Source organism: Toxotes jaculatrix, chromosome 4 (genome assembly GCF_017976425.1).
Source record: "Toxotes jaculatrix isolate fToxJac2 chromosome 4, fToxJac2.pri, whole genome shotgun sequence".
In the NCBI taxonomy this organism is placed as follows: Eukaryota; Metazoa; Chordata; class Actinopteri; family Toxotidae; genus Toxotes; species Toxotes jaculatrix.
In genome coordinates, this window is record NC_054397.1 from 14,418,821 (window position 1) to 14,436,030 (window position 17,210).

General features: G+C 36.9%; 1 protein-coding gene across 1 annotated transcript; it reads right to left on the reverse strand.

The window, feature by feature from the left end:
• Positions 1 to 320: 320 nt before the first annotated feature.
• On the reverse strand, positions 321 to 7,083 carry LOC121180966 (endoplasmic reticulum resident protein 27). Its single transcript, XM_041036682.1, has 7 exons — positions 6,942 to 7,083; positions 6,207 to 6,292; positions 2,763 to 2,900; positions 2,531 to 2,647; positions 2,157 to 2,282; positions 1,350 to 1,547; positions 321 to 407 (listed from the first exon to the last, which is right to left on the reverse strand). Exons 1-7 carry the CDS (start codon positions 6,997 to 6,999, stop codon positions 366 to 368), a joined length of 765 nt encoding a protein of 254 aa, XP_040892616.1. The 5' UTR covers positions 7,000 to 7,083; the 3' UTR covers positions 321 to 365.
• Between the last annotated feature and the right edge of the window lie 10,127 nt (positions 7,084 to 17,210).

Genomic DNA, 17,210 nt, shown 5'->3' on the forward strand with positions numbered 1-17,210 from the left:
TCTCTCTGAGGTCGGTGTGTTGTGGTTCTCACAATAACATTAGCGGACAGACTAACAAACTCCGCCAGATCACTACGACTTGTGGCCAGTGACCTGTGGTCGGCTAACCAGACCGCAGACGGGCTCACACTCGCGTAAACAGACAAAACATAACATACATGGGTACATAAGTGATGGCACATGATGTACACACGCACACATGCAAATGTTCACTTTGCATAGTTTCATTTGTGTTGAAAGGAAGAAACTGCAAGTTTAATACAGAGTCATTCTGTTTTCACAGCAGGAAGAACTTGCATCAGATGTTTTTCCATTTTGTTATTTATTTAATGTATAATAATTCATTTACTTTTGTTCTGTTAGTCCTAGAGCTCTGTTTTGGCTTCTGCTCCGGCCTGCTTCACGTCCTGAAAAAAGTAAATGTGTGAGAAATGAAATACAGCAGACAATGTAGAACCAGGGAATTTATGAAACAGACATCAAGTTTACCTCAGAGGAACATTCAAAGAAATGTCTCAAATTAGGATTTTGCTACACTTGTGCATTATGAGATGCTCTCGAATTTGTTCAGACTCTGCTTCAGTTCTATTTGTCCAGACTTTCAAATTCTTCCGTTTCAGAAAAATATAGCTTTATTCAGACAGAAGAGACAGAAAAAAAGAATTTATGAACCATATTCATCAAGTAACACAGGTTTAAAAGTCCAGTGATCATCAAAGGGAAGTTACAGTCAAAACCTTTCCTTCTCAAGCAAGATGCCAGATAAGAAGTCAAAGAAAATCTGTGGAAAATTATGACCAAGCTGGAGACAAAGGAAAAAAAAAAAAAAAACTACAGCATGAAAACTGTAGATTTACTTGTACTGCTGATGATCTTGGTGATTTTGACAGTCAGTGTATGTATAGAAGCAGTGGTGTTGTTATCAGTAACCCAAGGTGAATTAAAAAGGAAAAACTTATCTAGGTAAGGCAGGCCAAAAATTAAGATGTTTCTTTAATTATTTTCTTGAACATGATATTTGAAAGAGATTTGACAATTGTTGCGACCTTTGCTTAAAAAAATGATCAAAATGCTTTTTTCACCGCTGCAGAGCAAGAGTCAGTAATTCACCTGAAACAATGTGCGAATGTAATATAGTATAATCCAAATTCAGCCTGTTTTAGAGCCACTCAACAGTTCTGGCACTAACTTGGCTGTTTCTGCCTGCCTGAATGGCTTCAGACTCTGTGTCACTACCCACTCTTTTTGTTTTAAGTTGTTTTAAAGTCAATCTACAAGAAAATACCAAGCAGCTGTTGTAGCTACCAGGTTATGTACGTCTAATCAGACAAATCATAATGACTGCTCACCTTCAGTTCTCCTCGCAGGAAGGACTGGCAAAACTCCCGTACTCTTTCAGTAGAAATCTCTCCTGCAGGAAGGAGCCACTTCATGTCTGAGTCGCCATCGTAGATGCCAACTCGTGGGAGGTCTCGAGACTTGATGCCAAAGTAGCCGAGTGACCGGGAGTTGGACTTCACTGCTCCGTTAATCAGCACGAACAAGAACTGGAACACAGACTCGGTTTGATTTTATGACTTAATTTCACTTATTATAGATTAAATAAAGTATCCACAGATATGTAACCACTTCTTAAGTCTTGTAAAAAGCATTTGGTTGTGTTTAGTTTGTGGTAGAATATACCCAGGGTTTCTGCAGTATTGGCCAAATTAAATTAAAGAATTTTATAAGAACTTTTTAACACCACAGAGAACATAATTTAGAACCTTTTCATGGCCATAGTAGTTGAAGAATGATGGAAAACAAACAAGTGAACTCACTGATATTTATATCCATTACTGTTCTTCTCAGCTGAAATATGAACAATTCCAAGTCATATATATAAATTATCAACTAATATACCTGGACCCATGTGTGTATCTGTGTAAAGTGACTGTTTCTATTTCTTGTTTGAAAGTTGCAGAGCTCAGTTAAAAGACTACAAAGAAAGTCTTTTTACTAAAAAAATCAACTTTCAGACCTGTCTAAACCACATCATAACCCTGCTTTCACTCTCATGAAATACACCTATGGGAACTTACCCAACCTGTAAAACGCACAAATTAATTTGAAACTATTGTTTTTTGTGTGTGAATTAAGTTCATGTTCATTCTCACCTTGCCTGTGAACTCAGGGGCCAGAGCTCCCAGTCGCTCCTTGAGCTCAGTATATTCTTTACTTCCCCGGTTGGCAAACAGCAGGAGGTGTGCCTTCACCTCTGAATTGAACAGGCCCACTGCTGTCTTAGGAAAAATAAAATGGCACATAAAAAGGGTGAGGGTTAAGACTAGAGATATTATATTCCCACGGACCACCCATGATCTCCTTTCTAAGAGGCCTCACACCTGACAAGAGCTGACAGTGAGAAATGGATTATTTTCAAATTACTTACAGTTCTTGTATTATCTTTCTTGGAAAACTCTGAATACTTAATGGGGTATGTCAAAATGTAGATTTAGCTGACAGTGATAAAGACAGGAAGTGAGCCTACCACTTGGTTGTATTCTGTGATGTATCGGACCTCGTTGATGCTGATGAAGTTTACAAGGCCGTCAGTGTCTAATTTCTTAGCCTCTGAGAGAACAAGATTCTCCTGGTGGTTATCTGCCTGGATCACATGACGCACGTCAACATCATTATCATCATAAAACATCATAGTCCTGTCACATTTCTTATTGAAAAAAAAAAAAAGTTCCATGTAAGAAACTGATGGCGTACAACACCTTTCTGAAGAGGGTGATGGTGTCTGAGGAGAGGCTGTAGTCAGCCCACACCTCTTTCACAGTGCAAATGGCTACAGGGACTGAGTCAATGCGTTTTGCAGCTGCAACAAGCTCCTTATAGCCATGACGCTCCTCTCCCTGAAATACCAACGTGAAATACAGAGTTACAGAGAGAAAGATAGTTTAACCATGTCTCATCTCATCATGTTCAGTTCAGTTTTTCCCCACAGGTTGTTTTTCTCTAATTATTGAAGACTCTATCGTAATGTGAGTACCATTTATTCACTTTGTCCTCAAAATTTGTGGATCTTCATTGTAAATCATGTATAATCTCCTTTGGCAAAACTGTAATTTATTGTACTTACGTTTTCAAATAGAGAAAAAATATACCTTCAGTCACTGGTAGGGTGTGATAAATATGATGTATATGTTTACATTAAAACTACCAAGCTGTACATAAAGCAGTTAAAGTCAGCTGCTCCTCAAGCAGGTGTAATATGAATATATTAATTACATTTTAATGTATCAGTACTAATAATCCAATTACATGATATATAAAAATCAAACAATGATTTGAATCATTCTGCTGTATAATTAGTACTTTTGATACCTTAAATACATTCTGCTGATAATACTTGCATATCGTTATTTAAAAAACAATATGCAGATTTTATACGTTATTTAAAATCTAGACTTTTGATTATCTGATTATTTGATTATCTTTTGACTACCTAAGTAAAAGATCTTAACATGTCTGCCACCACTGATCATTTAATGAAAACGTTTTTATTCTTAGTCATGCATTTAAATGCCTGGAATTTGGTTAATTATATCACAGCCCACCTTCAGGTTAGGTTAGGGCCAGGCATATTTTAGTCTTAGGGAATATTATCTTTATTTTACAATAACTTTACCCTCAGAGACCACCAGTAGGTGTGGTGGAACACCACAGACTTTTCAGTTACCTTTTTTTTTTTTTTTTCAAGAAAAAAATGAAAAAGAAGTGCAGGTGGCAGAGACAGAGGTGGAGATGGAGAAACAAAAAAATAATAATACTGTAAACCTGGAAGAGAGACGAGACTGACTCAAAGGAAGGTGAATCATGTCTATTTCCGAGACAGTATTGCATGAGCTCTGGCAATTCGTTTTATCATTTTGCAGCCTGTAATATGCATCCGTTCCCAGTGAGTCACAGCACCAATATTTTGGTCTCTTTTTGCCTTTGGCATCACGGTCAAACTATGTGTTATCCTCATGTGATCTCCCTCTCTCTCTTCCATTCTCCTCTCATGAACCTTTTCCATGCCTGTACACTTGTTTATGAGAGGGTCAATGGAGCCAATCCCACAAGACTTCAGATACGTATGTATTTCCTGTCAAGTGGCCCGCCATCTTCCCCCACACACTGAGTCTGGCCAAAGGGCTCGCCTCTGTGGGACAGCCAGCCACCCTCTGTCCTCACAGCACCAGCGCTGCCAAAGGTGTGGCCACAGGAAATATATCCTTCTTCGAAATCTATTCGTGACAGCAGCATCACCGAGACCAGGGTGCAAACAAACGCTGTATTTCTGGAGCTCTCATAGTCTCACTCTTAGCTAATTTGTCTGATCATGTCTGGTGTGCCGCATGCATGTTGACATAATAAACTAAGCCATAAAACAGTGCCTGTGGGCTTGTTTAACCCTCCTGTCGTGTTCGGGTCAAATCTGACCGATTTACAACTTAAAACACTCATAAATATTGTGTTTTACATCTGATTGCCTCAAGGCCTTATGATATCCTCCACACTATGCACTTGAACATATAAAAGTGATGATCACCTCTTTCATTGAATTTTTAGTGTTTTAATCAACCTTGTTACACCTGTGGTGTTCCCGGTCAAAAGTGACCGCCATAGGAAATGAATGGGTATCCAGACTATATTCATCCATCAGACAGAAAACATCCCCATACACACTACCCCAACTCACTCACTCACTCACTCACTCACTCACACACTCACACACACACACATTTCAGACTGAACAATGTCTTTTGCGGGTACACATCTCTTTCCCGCGCTTATGTGCCGATCCTCCCACGTGAACCAACCTCCTGATGAAACAATGGATCATATCTTCACACAGATTAGACAGGTGTCTGTTATGTGAACCGATCTCTTTCCCACGCTTTTGTGCCTATCCCCCACGTGAACCACACCTTCCGGACAAATCAATGTATCTTCTTCACACAGACCCCATATATATAGCTTGATGTTTACCTTGAACTTCTTTTACTCTGAGCACAATGAGTAGGCGACTGACCAAGCAGTTCTCTGTCGAAGAGGTTCTGGTCCAGGTTTTTGGACATGATGAAGAGGGCACTGAAATTGAACCAGAGATAGAGGAGGATGCCTCGGAAGTGGAAGACAACACAGATTTTGATCCAGACTGACCAGTCAACAGATGGAAAGGTAGAGACACCTGAAGAACAGGCACCTGAGGAGACATTCCAGTCCAAGAGTGGACACTTGCTCTGGTCTTCATCCCCCCCAGGACCGAGGAAGTAGAACAAGAGTGGAAAACATCATAAAGATGATGCCGGGGCCAACACGGTATAGAATAGAAGAATAGAATAGAATGTCTTTTATTGTCATTGGACATCTTTTACATGTACAACGAGATGGATGACATCTCGTGTGGATGACATCAAGTCCAGCTTCCAACTCTTTTTCCCATTGAGGGAATTATACTGGAGTTGACAAACCTGGAGGGGAAGCATGTGTTTGGGGACACCTGGAGAGAAATCCTTGATGTGTCTGCTTTCAACGCGTATGTGGTGTGGACAGCCATCGACTCAACCTGGAATCAGGGGAAGAGTTTCAAGACGAGACTTTTCCTAACAGAGCTGGGGAAAGCTTTGGTGACTCCTCTTATTCAACGGCGCCAGCACATTGTGATGCCCATGTTTGCAAGGCCCACTCTGACCTGAGTGTCACATGCCACTCATGTGCATGAATTCAGATGCACACACACACACACACACACACACACACACACACACACACACACACACACACACACACACACACACACACACACACACACACAAACTTCATGTTGAGTTTGGTCTTTGGTTTTCCATTTATTTTACATTACATGTTCATTTTGTAATATATTTTCAGTGCCTATTTGTATTTTCACTGCAGTTATTTTATGTCTAATTCTATAAATTCATGTTAAGCACTACTTTGAGACACCATTCACAGCTAAAGAATGTTGAACAAAAATTTGGTGGTGAAAAATGGTTTTTGTGCTAATTTAAGAGCAGTTAAAACAGACCGGTCAATTTTGACCGGGAACACTAAAGTAAGGGGCGGGAGGTGAACACGACAGGAGGGTTAAAAGATGTCTGGAAGCTTATTCGAGACTTTTTTTTCGTCTACATGTAATTTTCTTGTCTGACCTCCAGAAATCCGATGACCACTACTTCAGCAGAGTTGATGAAGGCCTCAACAGCTTCGGTATCATTCAGCCTGGGAATAGCACTGTCTGAGAAAGAATGACACGAGACACACTAGACACACAATTCAACATGGTTTGTAGCTTACAGGCCCAATCATTGTCTCAACAAGTCTACAGACTGCTCTTGGACACAGCATTGATTTGAGCTAAATGCTAATGTGTGTTGCATGTTAACATGATTAGAATTTGTGATTTGTGATATTGGGTTATATAAACAAAATTCGACAGAATGACAACACTGTTATGCCAATGTTTAGCATGTATACTGTAATGCTTTATATGTTCACCATCTCAGCATAGCATGTCAGCATGTTAACATTTACTAGCTTAGCACAACACACAAAACAGCTGAGGCTGATGGGAATGTCATTTGTTTTGCATCAATTTGATCACAAATCAAAATACTGGAAATACTGAAACTGTGAGAGAAATGTGAATTTGTGTAGTGGAGCTAAAGAACCATGAATGTCTGTCGAAATTTGGCATTGCTGTTCCTTCAACATTTGCTGAGATATTTCAGTCAAGTAGTGGACTGACCCACAGAAACACAGACAGATTGCCATCCCCAGAGCCATGCTGATTGCATGGCACAAGAAAATCATGTTGTGTTTGATCCTCCACACTGAAAGCAGAGAGAAGAACCAACACGACAACAAGACAAAGTAAATCAATTTACCTTTCTCTGTGGCACTGACAGAAGACACCAGGAAGGCGAGAAACAGAGTGGTCAGCATGATTCGATTGACCGGACTTACAGGCAGGCAGGTGAACAAAAGGAAAACTGAGAAAATCTCACAAGATTTTGTAGCTGTTTGACTCTGCTCTGCTCTTGACACCTCTGCTCTTCTCTGTCAGGCGCCACATGGCAGCCGGCTGGGGCCTCTGCAGCTCTCCTGGGATGTGATTGGAGGCTTCGTGGGAACCAGCAAGGTGTTCTTGATAAGTTGGGGAGCTGGACTACGTGTCACTGTAGGACAGGTGACAGGTGTGTGAATGTGTCTGCGTTGTGGACAAGAAGGATACTTTTAGTGACCTTTGCTTTTGTGAAACATCATACACCTTTTCTTGCATCTTTTCAGTTGCATCTTCCTAACAACGTTCTCTCAAAATGTCTTGTGCTGCAGTGTGTTACATAAATGTGATGTGGGTGGGAGTGTCTGCTGAAATAGCAGCTTAGTTAATACTCATGCTTTATCCCTGTGTGACCATTGAAGGACTAGGGACTAACTGGGCTGCATTTTGGTACATTCACCACATGAGGGACACAGCTCCTACCTAATCCATTCATCATGATGCTCTCACCCAGTGAGGTAAATTTCAAATTACAGCATGAAAATGCATGGTGTTTAGAGTTTAGTATTTGGAGCCCCTTGAAATTCAGCTATTATTATGCATAGGTGTTCTTCTTTTGCTTTTCATCTTTTTTACTATGTTTTAAACATAATTTACTTTTTTTTTTAAATTTGTAAAGTAGTCAAGTGTCTTTGAGTACAATAAAAATCACTATATGAAACAGATTTATTATTATAACTGATCAGTATTAAAATCAGACATGTATTTCCTCCATCCGATGAGTATAAACAAAAATAGCCAAAGATTTCACTGTAAACATCCTCACTTTGAAGGAAACTGTGCAAGAAGAAAGAGATTTGATTAGATGATCTGATATTTATAATTTCTGAAAGTCACATGACGCTATAAAGTCACATGCCAGTCCCAAACTGACGTTAGGCTCTGCAAGCAAATGCCTGTGTAGGCAATTAATTTTAAAAAAAGTATTGATTAAAAACCATGATGTTATCATTATAGCAAGAAATATAGTAAACGAACTATTAAAATCTAAAATTGTGAATCGAGAAAAAAAAAAAGGACATAAAACATTTTCTCAGATAAGTAGTTAGAGACAGAAGAAGCCCACAAACAGCAGCTCCCACAACCACCACAGACATGTTGTTTTTTGTCTTGATGTTAAAACAAAAACAAAACGCCTCTGAAAAGCAGATTTATTCATAACAGGGCCACAACAATTATTAAACTAAGCTGCAAAAGAACGATTTATGTCAAGTTTGACATTTTACTCAGTGATTTTGTACATTGTTCCCACAGAGAAGGAATCTGCTAAAGACTGCAGCGACGTTACATTGTGGCCGACCACAGAGCAGACAAACCAGACGGATGCACAAAAATACAAAGAACTCTTAAGGACAAGACAGTTGCAGTCTGAACCCTGTAAACTTTCTCTTTTGCATCAAATAAAATCCAATTACTTTTCACATATAATTCTAAAAATATATATTTAAAAAAAGGTTATTCTGATTTTGAAACCAAAATATTCCTGCTGCAAATTACTTAATGTTGAACAGAACATACAGCCTCATAAAGCTGTTTCTAAAAGTAAAATACCCTGATGTGGTCTGTGCAAGAAGGAGACTAATTTTAAAAAAAGCATCGTCTGTGTTCCCCAAAACCAAATTTGTCAGCCTATTGACTGTAAATAAATTCACCTGAAAGATCAATACATAGGTGACTCTTTTCGCTGTTTTTTTTACTTATAGATTATTTTTTACTTTTATAGTGCCACATTTTTTCCCCTGGCACCACAGTGGTGAACTGTCTAACCACTATCCTCAGCCCTATACAACTAGCATCACTAAAAATCAAACAATAATGAAAACAAAATAGATTTTTTTTGATTCAACAAATTTGATTGGTATCTCAGTTCAGTGTGGCAATTATAAATGTAGACTCACAACTAGATTGTTATGACAGCACCAAAAATGCTCCTCTGAAATTAAAGGACATGTGGCTCCAAGCAATGAAAAGCCTGAACTTATTTTCAGGGCTTGTGTGTATGATGTACGTACACAGGGGGCTTAAGGGCAACAGAGCAACACTAATAATGTAAATTAGGGCAACGCTAACGTCACAGACTTATGACTTCTGTGAAATGCACATATGGACGTCAGAGAGATGACACTTCCTACGTGAGCATGACACTCCTCTCAGGTGAGGACCACTGAGAGTAAATCTACTTATACTTGCTCTGTTTGTCTAATGTAGTGGCACAGTGAAAGGTAACACTTTAGGCTACAGCCCACACATTCCTGTGTAATTATTCAGTGTATACAAAGCATCAATAAAACACTTATTGGACACCTAAAATACACGTAAGTGCAAGGGAAGATGTAAAACTTGCTGTAAATGTTGCTGCTGGGGACCAAAACATTAATCTTATCCTGGGAAGCACAATGTGTCTTTATAGCTATGACTATAAAATAGTTTATATTTTTATAGGTTGTGTTCATGCTTTTATGATTATTTTATTTTTACATTTTTTATTTTACAATATTATTTTAACTTTCATTATTTAGTTTTTATTTATTTACTTATTTACTTAACTAAAGTTAAGTGCTACATGTAGTTTTCTTCCTTTTCATGACATAGCTGTTGTGAGAAGATACTTAGACCAAGTCTGCTGGTGCCCTTTTTGTACTGTGTAATTATTCAGCATGCACTGGGTAATTTAAAAAGGACTCATGTTGTAATTTAGCTCTAGGCTGAATGTTGCAAATTTCTTTTACCTGTAGTTAAACAGAAGGTATTTTGTTGGTATCCCGTACACTGTAATACGCGGTAAAGTAAGGATACACTCTAACTTTGGAGTTACAATGTAAAAATCATGACATTTAAAATTGTTTTCTATAACTTTTAGTAACTATAAGCTGCAGTGTTGTATAGCACTGAAGATCAGATGTTTTAGCCTCTTCATTTTTTCTGTTTCTCTGTTTATTCACTATTTGACTCTCAGTTTAATCCATTCACTATAGCTTCATATTCCCTATATCACTGCATAAATGTCTCATTTGGGATTTCATTTCAGAGCGCTGCTTTAGGACTCTCACTCTCTCTGCATTTTCAAAGGCAACAAACAACACTTTACTGTCTAACTTATAACACTGCTGACACATATGGTTTGCAGTAAAGTCGGTGTTTACAGCATTCCTGGCACACAAGCTTGCTAGATAATGGTGGAAAAATTTAACGGATGGAGGAAAAAAGCAGGAAGGACAGGAATAAATAAAATATGTTCTCTTTGGCAATTTCTGACTCGTTGTGGACAAGTGTTAAGTGTTCAGCAGGCTCAGAGGGGATGCAGTTTAGGTTAAAATTACAGGCCCTGTTGCTCATATAGCTGGTGCTGCAAATAAACAAAGCAAAAGTAATGATTACAATACACACACTGGCAGAAATTAAAACATCAGATTTGTTACACAGGCTCAGCGGCTTGCTTTCCTTTTAGTCCTAGTTTTGTGAGGACATGACCTATTTCAGGGAAACTTTGTGAGCCAATCTTCTTTTAAAAATTATGAAAAAAACTGTGACGTTTGCAAATACTGTCCAGGACAGTATTGTATGTTTTATTCTTGGTTGAGAGTCAGAACAATATAGTACAATTTTGAATTGTATCAAACAATTAATAAAAATGAAAAGCCTGGCAAAAGCCTGATGTCGTCAGTCTGCCATCACTCATTCATAGAGAACTAACGAAAAACAGTTAGTGAGATTGCATTATCACCAGATGAAGGAAGGAATAATTTAATAACATCACAGCAGCTACAGCATCACGACGTGATGATGATGATGATGATGATGATGATAATGGCAGTTTCACACTGGGGCAATAAACTCACTTTTATTGATAAATAAATGAATAAGTAAATGGTCTGATAGTATGTCGGCAGAAACAAGTGGTTAGAGAGTGTGTGTGTGGGGGGGGACTGAGTATGGAAAGAAAACAAAACATTTTAAAAACAGAATACTAAATCTTGGTCAACCATTACACTTTTAAATAAGATTGAGAAAAAGTTTGAAATCTGGTTGTTTTACTTGAGGAATTTTTGGCAAGACATCTGTAATATCAGAGATGTTTTGAGCTTCCAGGTTAATTTCGGAGCTCGTTATATGACCCCTTTAATTGTCATCAGAACTCTGTACCTGTATTCTTGACCCATAAAAATCTGAAGAATCTTTTTTTTCTATTGGTCCCTAAAAAAGACTCTTAAAAACTATTTTGTAGCTTTGTTAAACATGCTGGGAGTTCTGTATAAATGCCATTAAAGAATCTGGTTTTCTACTCTGAAATCATGCTCTGCACAGCAACAGATCAGAGGGAGTTTATGATTGTCCTAAGTTTTCATGCAAACAGAGACAAGAGTTTAATGGCGAGATCAGTGATGTAATACAGGTAAACCTGGGACTGATGGATTACAGGTCTTTAGATTGTGGCCTGGTTAAAGCTGTCACTGTGTCTCAATCGTCGGTTACACAACCTTTAACCCTGTTAGGCTTTCACACATCAGTGTGTGAAGGTCTCACATCATGTGGCATTAATCCTCAGACCCTGTTGCTGAGCTGCTTCTGACACGGATGGTGATTCACACTTATGCAATGTGCATATGCAAAGTTGTACATTTTTGTCACTGAGATGAAGAAATGTTAAGAAGAAAGAGATCTTTGAAACTATAAAGCAGAAAGATTGTTGAAGTAATTACTGCCTTATTGAGGGTTTGAGAGTTGGTGATTCACTGTAACTGCAACAAAAGTTTGAAGACAAAAACAACCACTTAAGAAAACCACATCTGAAAAAACAAAACAAAAAAAAAAAAAAAGAGAAAAGAAATGTAAAATATCTGTATCATCTGAAATGATTGAAATAAGATAATTTGAAATCAAATTCAAAATGTCTGTGTTTTGTAAGACGTTTGGTGTGGAGTGTCAAACTGCTGATGGTTGAGGATTAATATGATGTAGGTCACGGTCACTGTGTCAACTCTGTGAGAGTGTTTGCTGTATGAATTTCATGGGTGGGTTGAAAACAGCTTACAGCCTGTCTGACGGTTATGTCAGGGGTCCACAGAGGATGGGGAAGCCCTCTGACACTTTAATCACCAGTGTGACAGTACATAGCTCTTCGTCTGTGTAGGAGATACAGAACCCACCATCAGCTGTAATACAAAGACCAAAAATATGTTGTGACACTGAAAATTAAATAGTACTTAATAAAATTAATAATAGCATCATATTTTTTTTAAATTTGTCTACTACTAAAATAACATTCTAAAGAATTAGTGTGGAAAAGGTGTTGAAAAATAAGTGCATAAGTGGATGATTATCCAATCAGTAATTTCTCTAGTTCTAAAGCAAAATATAAAATAACTAGACTGCATAGTCAGACATTTTCCTTGAAAAAAAGAACTGCCAAGTCATGCATGCTGAAATAAATGATTCAATTATTAGCTCAGCATTGTTGGCACTTTGAATACTTCCATTAAGTTCAAACAACACACATGTAAATGAAAAATGCACAGATGTGCAATCATTTTCACATACAGACATCCTTTCACTGTGCACATACTGTGAGCATCCATCCAGATCTGTGTTGTGATGTTTAAAAATTATAATTAATGCATTATCAAATTTCAAACACTTTTTTGTTCACTGATTTTATGTGGAAAAACTGACTCAGGTGGCATTAAAAACAAACAAACAAACAAACAAACAGGAAAGTGTAAATGTATTTCATGTAAATAGCAATCATGTCCAACTTTAATAGAAGAAAGCTGTGGCTTTTAAAACTCACACAACACTCACGCACTGGTTCTGCCTGCAGTGACCCATGTGGATAAGTCCCAATCCTATTACAGTCTGTAAGCTGCCAGCTGCCAGCTCACCCAGCATCAGAGTGAAGAGTCGTAGCTTCATGTCAGAGCTAAGAACAAAGCATGATCCTTTGGTCTGTACCTGACAGGTATCACCTGAGAAATTCCACATTCTGCGCTGAGCTTTCTGAGTAGTCTCAGCCTTCAGGGTGGTTGTTTTTTTCTTTACTTCTATTTTTGGGTGTTTTGTGTTGCAGACCCACTCCTGGAATTTGAGAAAGATGAAACAGGATACATTTGTGATGTTAAACTGTTCATAACTGATTCAAATAGAGACAGAAAAACTGATGACTAGAGACATGGCCTTGCTCATCAACTCTCGCCTTCTAAGAACTGTATTTTTTAACCAAACACACATGGAATAGTTTGTGGGTGATTCCTGGGTGTATGGGTTGCTATTTGGGGAAGGATTTGGTATGCTTCATTGTCAGCAGTAATATGACACTACACTGCTGTGCATATCCATTTATAACACATTCAAAATGCTTCCTAGAACTATATCTTTTGCACTTCAGTTCATTAAACTGAAATACCAAGTCACAGAGGCAAATTTTGCCAGTCCCTGATCCTGTACGTCTGTGCATTAGGCAAGCACTCTGGGTTCCTTTGAAATGCCTTATTTCTTACTTTTGTGATTCATAATGAAATGCCAGCTTGTTTTTGCTGGAGCCTCTCAGAAATATTCGGGTTTCCAAGAACTATGGTTTGACAGTAATAAATGTGCTGCATTGTCCTAAAATCATTCTATTTTTTCTTACAGCTTGGATTTCTGACTGTACTGGTTAAAAAAAGATATAAAATAAAATAAAAAAATAAGTAAGTAAGTAAGTACGTAAAAAAAAAAAAAAAAAGGACAACTCTCTAATTCAGCTTTAGCCAAGGTGAGTATGGTATGGGATAAGGTGAGTATGCAACCAGATTGTGGTTTGAGACATTAATGTCACTGAGTAATGTGGATATTATCATTATCGAGTGTTATTTTGTCTCATCTTATTTATCTATATAGTGAATGTTCACTCAAATATCAAAATGATTAACTTTTTTTACAACATAGTATTTTGACCTGTAATTGTTGAAAATGAAGTATGCCAAATTAGCTATTAACAGCTCCCAGCTCACTACTTTGATTCTGAACAAATCATAAAAACCTGGTTACTCTCAGGTAAATTATGAAGCGTTCCAGTTCTTGAACTCCTTCTAACTTTTCTTGTAAACATAATAATTATGAGATCCAGATCTTGTGATTATGAGATAAGGTCTTAATTTTTTTTCTTTTGTGAATGCAATAGATGTGTCCATGTGTCAGGACACTTAATAGTGCAATTTAAAATAGAGAAGAACAGCTTCGAATTGGTTGTGTCAGCCAGAATTCTATCTGTGCAGGTTGAGAACATAAACCAGAAGAAACTAAATGTAGAGGTGATAATGAGAATTAGGACACAAAATAAGGTGAACTGTGCAGTTTAGTCAAGATGATTACTGTGCATGTGCTGTCTGTGACCTTGTAAAGTCTAATCCGACAGCCAGAGACTAAAAATAAACAGTGGAGGCTTATTTTATTCCAGAGACCTGTAAATACGCTGGAGTTGCCGAGTTCACCAACTGAAAAAACAAATCATTATATAATTCACTAAAATACATTCTGATAGTTTTATGGTTAAAAAAACAAACAAAAAAAAAACATCTCTGCAGGAAACACTGTAATGTATTGAAGTAACGTCTCACACTTACCACAGTGAAATGACTCTCACTCTTTAAGCAGCTTACAAATGTCTCTTATAGTTTGTTGTAGTGTTTTTGTTGTTTTTATTTTTGCCCTAGCCTCTTTCAACTTTCAATAAAACTATTTACAACAAAATATTCTGAATACCAGACCTTTTCTGTTTGACTATTTTCTCCAGAGGCAGCAATCCCCGACCTGGGGGTCATGAGACCAAATAAAGGAAGAACCATTTTGGGGTGCATAAATCGTTTGAGTAATTTTTCCTTTCCTCCAATCTTTGCTTTAGTCATGTGAGTTACTTTAACAGAACTATGAAAAAATAATTCAAATAACACAATAACACAATAACACAACACATATTTTCTCACTCATAGTGGGATGTCATGCAGATACATTTGGTTTCATCTGCTGAGGTCGTGCCCCTGACACTTTTGCCTTCAAATCACATGCATGTATTCATTCATTCATTCATTCACTCATACTCACTTCACTCACTCATTCATAGTCATACTAGCCAATCTCCTGCTACAAATGGCATCAATTTTGTAGAGGCCAGTTACTCTTGGCACTGATACCTTAACCATTTCCCCTCATTTATCCTCCTCTGATTATTATATTATATATATATATATATATATATATATATATATATATATATATATATATATATATATATATATATATATATATATATATTTTATTATTACATTTCGGGCCCGAGCACAAAATTCGTGCAAAGCCCGGTTGTAATTGAAAGGATTATTATTATTCTCCTCTTATTTTTCTCCCGCCGCTTTGTTGGCTAATTTGACCCACTGAACGTGCTCAAAAAGTCACCAAACTTTGCCCAAAATTGTCCCAAAAGGAAAGTTCTTATTTGACACTGTCCGTGCGACTTTTTTAGGCGGATTTTGCCTTACTAAACTATACTATGATGTTTATTTGGCAAATCTTGAGGTCGTTCTAAAGTATGACTTTTTTTGCCCGATTTTGACGCCTTACTATACTATGACCATTTTTATGACATTTTGAGGCTAAAAATTTTTTTGACTTTTTTTGGCCGATTTTGACGCCTTACTATACTATGACGTTTTTTATGACATTTTGAGGCAAAAGAAAAATGTGACTTTTTTTGGCTGATTTTGACGCCTTACTATACGATGACCATTTTTATGACATTTTGAGGCTAAAAATTTTTTTAACTTTTTTTGGCCGATTTTGACGCCTTACTATACTATGACCATTTCTATGACATTTTGAGACTAAAAAAATTTAGACATTTTTTGGCCGATTTTGACGCCTTACTATAGTATGACGTTTTTTATGACATTTTGAGGTCAAAAAAATGTGACTTTTTTTGGCACTTTTTGACGACCTTACTATACTATGACGTTTTTTCTGACATTTTGAAGTTAAAAAAAAATGTGACTTTTTTTGGCCGATTTTGACGCCTTACTATAGTATGACGTTTTTTATGACATTTTGAAGTAAAAAAAAATTTAGACTTTTTTTGGCCGATTTTGACGCCTTACTATAGTATGACGTTTTTTATGACATTTTGAGGTCAAAAAAATTTGACTTTTTTTGGCCGATTTTGACGCCTTACTATACTATGACGTTTTTTCTGACATTTTGAAGTTAAAAAAAAAATGTGACTTTTTTTGGCCGATTTTGACGCCTTACTATACTATGACGTTTTTTCTGACATTTGAAGTCAAAAAAAATTTAGACTTTTTTTGGCCGATTTTGACGCCTTACTATACTATGACGTTTTTTCTGACATTTTGAGGTCAAAAAAAATGTGACTTTTTTTGGCACTTTTTGACGCCTTACTATACTATGACGTTTCTTATGACATTTTGAGGTCCAGAAAAATTTTGACTTTTTTTGGCACTTTTTGACGCCTTACTATACTATGACGTTTTTTATGACATTTTGAGGTCAAAAATTTTTTTGAGTTTTTTTGGCACTTTTTGACGCCTTACTATACTATGACCATTTTTATGACATTTTGAGGCTAAAAATTTTTTTGACTTTTTTTGGCCGATTTTGACGCCTTACTATACTATGACGTTTTTTATGACATTTTGAGGCAAAAGAAAAATGTGACTTTTTTTGGCTGATTTTGACGCCTTACTATACGATGACCATTTTTATGACATTTTGAGGCTAAAATTTTTTTTAACTTTTTTTGGCCGATTTTGACGCCTTACTATACTATGACCATTTCTATGACATTTTGAGACTAAAAAAATTTAGACTTTTTTTGGCCGATTTTGACGCCTTACTATAGTATGACGTTTTTTATGACATTTTGAGGTCAAAAAAATGTGACTTTTTTTGGCACTTTTTGACGACCTTACTATACTATGACGTTTTTTCTGACATTTTGAAGTTAAAAAAAAATGTGACTTTTTTTGGACGATTTTGACGCCTTACTATAGTATGACGTTTTTTATGACATTTTGAAGTAAAAAAAAATTTAGACTTTTTTTGGCCGATT